This window comes from Homarus americanus, unplaced genomic scaffold (assembly GCF_018991925.1).
Source record: "Homarus americanus isolate GMGI-L3 unplaced genomic scaffold, GMGI_Hamer_2.0 scaffold48354, whole genome shotgun sequence".
Lineage (NCBI taxonomy): Eukaryota > Metazoa > Arthropoda > Malacostraca > Decapoda > Nephropidae > Homarus > Homarus americanus.
Genome location: NW_024723833.1, coordinates 7,922,393 through 7,931,313, shown reverse-complemented (window position 1 = coordinate 7,931,313; position 8,921 = coordinate 7,922,393). Strand labels below are relative to the sequence as shown.

Sequence of the window (8,921 nt, the reverse complement as noted above, 5' to 3'; positions counted from 1 at the left end):
ATGTGTGAGAAATTTTTGTGAAATGGTAATATTAAGATATTCTTATGGTCATGGGTGGGCTTGGGGTCAGTTCTATAAAAAGTTTTCTTAGTAATGTTTAAGCATTTGTCTATGAAAGATCTAGGGTATTTAAGGTTTGAGCCAATATTATATATATATTTGTATTCCTCATCGATGAATTCCGGACTGCAAATTCTCAAGGCACGTAAAAACATTGTTGAAAATACTGACTGTTTGACTTTATTATGGTGGGCAGAATAATAATGAATGTATGAACACACATTAGTTGGTTTTCTATAAATACTGAACTTAAAAGTGTTACCTATTCTGTGTATCAGACAGTCTAGGAATGGCAATTTACAGTCTTGCTCTAATTCCACAGTGAATTTGATCGAGGGGGCTAAGTTGTTAAGTTGTGGCAGGAAAGCTTTTAGGTCCTCATTACATGGCCAGAGACATAATACATCATCAACATATCTAAACCAGACTGCTGAGGGTGGTAAAATATTACTTAATAGTTTCTTTTCAAAGAATTCCATATATAGGTTGCTTAATACAGGTGAGAGTGGATTACCCATTGCCATACCAAATTTTTTAGCATAATATTCCCCATTGAATTCGAATTTGCAATCCTTAATACATAGTTTGATGAGTTCGATGAAGTCGTCTTTCGAGACGGGCAGTGAAATGTTATCCAGGGAATCTATGAGGAACTCTAGTAAATCATCAACTGGGACCTTTGTAAAGAGTGACGTTACATCAAAGCTGACCAGTTTAAAATCATGATTAATGTGTAAGTTATTGAGTTTATCAACCAGATCCGTATTATTCTTGATATTGGAGTTAGAAATGTTGCCAACTAGGGGATTTAGTAAAGTAACTAACCATTTAGATAGTTTATAAGAGATTGACCCAACTGAGCTAATGATGGGTCTTGCTGGACCATTGTGGACCTGGTCTCACCCTCCTCTGTATATATACACCTTGATTTGTATTACTCTCTCTAGTCTGTACTCACCCCTGAAGATGCGAATTACACGAAAGCGCTTGGGAACTTCGTGTTTTCTTCTTTCCTTGTGGTTATCAGCATATATATATATATATATATATATATATATATATATATATATATATATATATATATATATATATATATATATATATATATATATATATATATATATATATATATATATATGCAAGTAAATCACTGTCTATGAAAGATCTAGGGTATTTAAGGTTTGAGCCAATATTATATATATATTTGTATTCCTCATCAATGAATTCCCGACTGCAAATTCTCAAAGCACGTAAAAACATTGTTGAAAATACTGACTGTTTGACTTTATTATGGTGGGCAGAATAATAATGAATGTATGAACACACATTAGTTGGTTTTCTATAAATACCCTAGATCTTTCATAGACAAATGCCGAAACATTACTAAGAAAGCTTTTTATAGAACTGATCCCAAGCCCACCCATGACCATAAGAATATCTTAATATTACCATTTCACAAAAATTTCTCACATTCCTTCACAACTAAAAACCTGGAACGTCAATGTGGCATTTAAAAACTCATGCACTGTTAAACAAATGTTAATCAAGAACTCCCCTAACAACACAATTGGTTGCATTTATAAAGTTCCTTGCAAGGAATGTAATATGTTTTACTTAGGCCAGACAGGTAAAGATCTTGCAACTAGAATTAAACAAAACAATAGTGTTAGGATAGGCCAAGAATCCAATGCTCTGTTTGTTCATTTGAGGGATAACAAGCATTGCATTGACTGGGATAATGCCTCCTCAATATTACCTTGTAATTCAATAGATAGTAGGAACATCATAGAATCTAGTCTTATTAAACATACCGAAGCATCCAACATGAATTTGAGTAATGGCTTGTACAAACTGGACAATTTTGTAATTAAGAAGATTTGTAACCAGGTGAGAAGGTCGGGTCACCTTACCATCTGACCTGACCACCAACCGTTGTGTGCTATTTAAAGATTAGTAGGGTCATTACCTAATACCTGACCATTGTGGACTTGATCTCACCCTCTTCTGTGTCTATACACCTTGTTTTGTACTTCTCCTTAGTCTGTACTCACCCCTGAAGATGTGAATTACACGAAAGCGCTTGGGAACTTCGTGTTTTCTTCTTTCCTTGTGGTTATCAGCATATATATATATATATATATATATATATATATATATATATATATATATATATATATATATATATATATATATATATATATATATATATATATATATATATATATATATATATATATATATATATATATATATATATATATTTTTTTTTTTTTTTTTTTTTTTTAATGGTCTGTATATACAGTCGATTATGTGCGCAATCAAAATAAAAATGATAAATAAATAACATCATTACTAACTCAACCTAACTCGATTTAAGCATACAGCCATACATGGTAGTTTAAAGGGTAAATGACGTCATGAATGAAACAAAAACTTTTACCTAACTGTATATGAAAAACATTCAATTTAATTACAATAATGAAGACCAAGAAATATGAATGTTTAGCATTAAAATTTTATTTATAGTGAGGGCGAAATGCAGTTTCAGACCCTCGCCTCTTCACTCAGAGAAAGTTTAGTGCCTTGTGACCCTGGGAACAGGTACTGTGACCAGCGCCGCCCGCCAAGATCGAGTTTGGTCACCTCGGTGATCGAACCTGATTGGCTGAGCCAGTCCCGCGACACATAGCGCCATGTACTTCTGTAGACGATAATGATGTTTATTCAGTAAAATTGTCATACATGTTTACAGACTATTCAGTTATACAATTCAGCAAGATTATAGTCAATGTAGGTTCAGTACTGTACTGTATAGGCCCCGGGCTTTTGGCTGTGCTCATACTAAGAGAAAGTATTTTCTCAAGTTACGATCGACGTGCATAAATGTCTACACAGACGGCACTAACAGCACCATTGAAACGACCAAACCCATCATCTGTCATATTTTGAGATTAAAACTTGTTATAGGACTATTTATTTTCCTAGCCAACCTACATTTGCGTAATGTAACAACTCTACCTTCACTTGTACCTGTATTTGTACCCATATCTACTTGAACCTGTAAAAGTACAGTACTTATACCCGTTCTCTTGTACTTTATAATTAAAAAAAATAGGAAATGAGTTTTTTGTGATACGCAAATTACAAAACTTTCAAATATTTGACCTGTATATGCGTACTTAAATAGTTAACATTCAAATATCAGACATATAATGACACTCAAAATTAAAAACAAAAATACTACAGCAGGTTATCGTACCATCAAAGCATCATTGACACACAATTTTCTCGGAGCACGAACACCAGATGTACTGGAGGCAGTCGGATGAGTTGTGGAGCTTGAGGTGTGGTTACAGGCGGCAGTGTGCTGTTGACTGTGGTTGAGGTAGGATGTGCTTCGTTTCCCACCTATGACGTATGGGACCTTACTTTATCGCTTAACTAGGATCTGGAGAAACTTGTTGGGTTTTGTCATAGCTAAATGGCGCCACCTTAATAACCTGTTTTGAACCTGAAGTGTGTTTATATTTGTAGTTTACGAATCATAAAACCTCCCTTTGAGTACAAGTTCTCTATTACCCATACTCCCCTGCCTACAGCATATTAATAGAGAATATCGGTGTATGATTTTAGGTGCATGGAACACCTGCTCATCAACACCCGGTCCCATCCTAGCTCGTGTTGAGGTGGAATGAGTACTGGTGCAGTAGTGGTGCTCATTATCAGTTTCCACATTTTCCTGTGCTCGTCATATAGAAATTTTAAAGACTTGTGTATCGTAGAAAAGTTGTATTTACCTCGACAATAGCTCGTGTCCACCCGAGGAATTGCTTATACGTATTTTTCCCTCTTGCGTTATGCTTTGTTTCAAGTTGCCAGTCGTCACGAGCTTTCTTAATATCTTAGTACCTATTTTAAGTTTTAATAAATTATATTGTTGCAATATTTTTATACTATTTTAATATGTTTACCAAAATATACAATAGAAAATAAAAAAATAACCAAGGAGTCCGTTTCTGTAAGTGGCCTGTAAGTACGTGCGACGTGTTGGAGAAATCGAAGTTTTAAGGTGGCGCTTCTTAACATTACCTCTTGCTGCAGGAAAGGACGGAGATAGATCTTGAGGTGATCTGTCTCTGGGATTATTGTGCCCTTGGTGACAGACATCATGACGGACGTCAGCAGCACAGTGTCGCCCCTCCCACCACAGGATGAAGGATCGAAACTGGACTGGCCTGACGTGGTGGTGATCGTAGTCTACTTTGTCTTCGTATTAGCCGTCGGGCTCTTCGTAAGTATTGCTTCTTCCACTTGATGTATGTCAGTTCTCGGAGGTTCTTACAACAACTATTTAATTTTGTGCCCTTTAACTTTATCATCTGCCACTGGCCGGTTTTAGCCGGTGGGGAAGTCGGCCACTTCTGATGGCAAGTACTCCAATATACTCAGTAAAAGTTAACTCCAGCAATTTTCTATACTTGTGGCTTTAACTTGAGGTTGTAACCTCTAGCGAGGCAGCCTCCAGATATGATCACTTCACAGATGACATTTTGGATGAGGCTTAATTAGTCTGTCTCCAGCTCCTGAATTTCATGAATAATTTGGGTTTGGCTGCGACGGTTGAAAGAGCGTGTATTTTACAAGAGTTTTATAGTTAAATTTTTCTGTTCTTTGAGGTGCTTATATACTTCTATTATATCACTCCCGGTCATTTAATAGTATAAGCCAGGCAACTGTACCCTAAATGGTACTATGAAGGTAAAGCCATTTATTATGTTAACATAAGAACATAAGAAAATAAGGAGTCTGCAATAGGCCGGTTGACCTGTGCATGGCAGCTCCTGTCGAGAGTTACTACCACTCTCTATCATCCATGAATCTATCTAGCCTCCTTTTAAAACATTCCAGCACTTACTACAAAGTTGCTAAGCTTGTTCCACTCGTCCACCACCCTATTTGTGAACCAGTTCCTTCCTATCTCCCTCCTAAACCTAAACTTATCCAACTTAAATCCGTTGCTACGAGTCCTATCCTGCTTGGATATTATAAGAACTTTATCTATATCCCCTTTATTGATTCCTTTCACCCACTTAAATACTTCTATCATATCTCTTGTTATTGTTGTTATTCTTGGACAATATTTTTGTGTTTTAGCTCAAGTCAGCCAGCTAAGTATATTTTTGGATTCATTGTACAAACTCACCAAAGGAGGGTCACCAGACTGGTGCCTGTATTACGACACCTCAGTTACCCAGGGAAATTAGAACGTCTGCAATTGCCTAGCTTATACTATAGATGGGCAAAGGGTGACCTAATTGAAGTTTACAAACATCTCAGAGGGTACTATTCAGTCAAGTGTCATGCCTGGAACTGGCTGACTCCCGCCCCACTAGAGGTCACAGCTCAAGATTGAAGAATTATCAAGCCCAGAAAACTGTGAGGGCAAACTTTTTCGGAGTGAGAGTTGTGAACTCTTGGAACAATCTGCCAGTGTGGGCTCTTTCAAGTTCAGGCTCGACTAACACTGGAGCAGGTACAGCTACTGTATATCCAGAAGCCAGTTTATGCCCAGTACTTGCCAACAGTGCGTAAGAGATGTGACCGACCGCCCAAGCGGCTAACAGTTGCTCATTGGCGAAGAGGATAAAAGTAAAAAAGTGAACATCGGTTCCCCAACGAAGTAGGTCAAGATGACATTTTTTTTTACAATAAACTTTTCCACTACTTTGTCGAAGGAACGACGAATGTCAGTGACTACGAAATTTTTTACGGGATTTCATGAACGAGTGGAAATAAAGTGATTGTGAAAATAGTGAGAAATTGCCGTCTTGTCACTCTCTAGCCGCGTCTAGCGTCAACGTAAAGTTTAGATCAAGGGAGGTAGAGTGAAGGGAGAGTGAAGGTCATGTATGAAGGTTGCCACTCCCAGGTTTTCCCCGCACGCGGCTAGTGACTATTGTTGCTTTCCAAGGTTCACATGCAACAGGATATATGGTAACGCTTCTGTTGGTTTACTTAGTTTAGATGATGTTGATACAGCGACCAAAATAATGCCCAAATTTTTATAAGACTGCAGAAACTACTGAACGAAAAATGCTTTACGTACTCACCTAATATTGATATTTCAAACTCGCTATTATGAGAGCATCGATTCGTTTGTTATTTTCCAGCGGACTGGTGATGCAAGAACGCCGGCTGGCTAAAATAGTTTACCATACTGTTGTTGGTGTGTGTTTAATTTCCCTGGCCGTCAACGGCATCGATTGTTATGGCCATAAACTTGTTAGTTGGATCTCTTTCTCTTGTTATTATTTGACACTTTCCACACTTCTTGTTTTTCTTAGTGTTCTTATTCTTCTGGTTTTTGCTGTTCTTGTTCTCGTTGTTTTTCTTGTTCCGGATCTTTTTTCTGGTTTCTCCTCACTTTGAGGAGCGCACCCCTGTAGTTAAAAGTTTTTGTGTTTCACCTTAAATCAGATCTTATGGGATGTTTGTGGGCTCTAGTCGACGAGCCTGACCTCCACCTTAACGAGCATGTCATTGATGCTTGTTACTTCCTTCAATTGTTCAGACTGTCCCCAGTCACCAAGGTAACCAAAAAACTACCATTCGGCCGATGGACAACTTTCGTAACCCCCTCTATACTCGAAGAAGTAAAAATACCTCGTCAGGACGAGGAGGTTTAGCTTCTCAAGAGTGGAAGCTGGGGTATAGAGCCTCACAACTTTCACCTGCTCCCAAATTGTTCGCATGTCTGCTCTGGCTGAGGTCTGGTCTCTGGTGTTTCAACACAAAAACATTCATCATAGATTCGTAAGTAAATCTAGCCCTCAAACTAGAGATCTGTGAATACACTTGAAATATTGCTAAGGCACAGTGCAAGGTTGGTGGCAAAACTAATGTCTGAAATACACCGAGGCCCATTTGTTTGTGTTTAAAAGTTGTCAGTGACTAAATGTTTCTTCTTAACCCCCTGTGTACAGTGCCGCCTTTGAGCTGAATAAAATCTTTTGGCGTCCCCGTAGTGAAGGGACTGACACTCAATGACGGAAATGACAAATTTTTTTACATTCATGAGTTCCCGTGAAATGGCGGATGACTGCAACAGAGTTGCTTACATTACTGTTGTGTTGGTTTTGTGTGTGTGCGCTGCAGAGTGTTTTGAGGTCACGTTTGACAGTAGCACCGGTAACTCACTCACAAATTCGCTGGATTTTTCTCAAATCTTAGCCGGGTTCACAAATTTTTAAATGTTAATTGTTGTTCCAGGATTTGAGCAGGGCCGGATTCAGGAGTGGGCAAAGTGGGCAGCTGCCCAGGGGCCTCCACATATTACAATATGTTCTAATTTCCTCAATATAACTGCATATGGCTTCAAAATTCTCCAAAGAAGTGTTCAAATTTCAAAATTTTCCCGGGGGGCTTACAGCGCCCCCCGGAACTCCCAGATGTTTAGGCTCGCTTCACTCGCCACCCCACCCTCTTGGGTAGTTATAATGAGGGGGGCCTCCACAAAGATGCTGCCCATGGGCCTCCACAGGTCTAAATCCGGCACTGGATTTGAGAATATAAGAGCGATCCCGGTTATGGTAGTCATTTCAGTACTGACACCATTCAGGGTTCAGTCTCAAATGTTTATACGTTCAATTTTGCTCGTAACTGTTGATGCGAGAATTGATATAACTGATTATGAAAAAAAGAAAAGATTCATAATGTGAGTAAAATTTACATTTTTGTGGGAACAAATATGATTGTTCATAAGTACGTTCATATATCTAAACAGTATGTAGGTACAAATTAAAACCCTGTATGGTCATCCATCACAACAACTATAGTGATGTCATCCACCAACATATAAAATCAACAATCGAGCGATTACACCAGCAAACATGTCCGAGCTCACCAAACAAGACAGGTAGTAAGCTGCTACCAAGTAGGGAGGTACTACCGCCTGGGAAGATATTAGAAGCATAATGTGTTGCTGCTATATGGCATCACGAAAATCGTGACTAAGTTCCAGGTTGCTGATCTAACTTCTGCCTCGTTTACACCCAATTGCAGGGTCTCAATTGGGTCTCTTACTTTGATAACACAACATACTGTACATGTACAGTATTGTTTCTCACTTTTGATTTTTTTTTCATTTTTGTATTTCATTATTACTATTATTATTATTATTATTATTATTATTATTATTATTATTATTATTATTATTATTATTATTACATTTTCGCCCCCAGGCCCCGATGTGGGTCAGCGACCTGTGCCCGGGTGGGTTAATCCCCGTAAAAAAATAAAAATAAAAAAAATAAAAAAGAAGAGAAGGAAAAAAGCATCGAATGCTACCTTTCAGAATAAAAACACCAGTGGATAATCAACACTGGTACTGTATAAACATGTAAATTGAACCTTGAATGCCTGTGTATAAGAATTAGAAATCACAGTCAGATAATGGAAGGATATTATTAAAACGTCCTTAAACTCATTCTATAATCTAACCTAACCATGCCATGTCCATAATAATAATATGTTAGCTAAGATGAAACGTCCTTGGACCTAATATCCGTCTGTTTATTATCTGTACTCCTCTCTTACCCGAGTTTACGTTGAATCAAAAGATAAAGAAAGCTCAAGGGAAGTGAAGGAATAAGAAAGTGATGCAAGACACGTGTAGAGAAATCTAGGACATCACTACCACAACAAGGAGAAATACCCTGTACATTTACGCCTATTCAGTGATCCGTTGAGAGGTTAAGAAGGGAGAGGGTTTTTCCATAGACGTCAACCACTCCCGTGTTAATTAAATACAGCTCATGACAGGTTCTCGCTCACCCTTCAGTATCTAAGAATACGTGTTATCC

The 8,921-nt window shown here is 37.9% G+C and overlaps 1 protein-coding gene across 2 annotated transcripts in view; it reads left to right on the top strand.

Moving 5' to 3' along the window:
• Positions 1–3,355: 3,355 nt before the first annotated feature.
• LOC121863866 (sodium/glucose cotransporter 5-like) overlaps positions 3,356–8,921 on the top strand; it is a 33,967-nt gene continuing 28,401 nt past the window's right edge. The window contains exons 1-2 of one of the 2 annotated variants that reach the window (XM_042362762.1): positions 3,356–3,445; positions 4,162–4,351. In XM_042362762.1, the coding sequence (XP_042218696.1) occupies positions 4,229–4,351 (123 nt within the window). In that variant the 5' untranslated portion in view covers positions 3,356–3,445; positions 4,162–4,228. The other variant, XM_042362763.1, reaches the window with a different exon arrangement.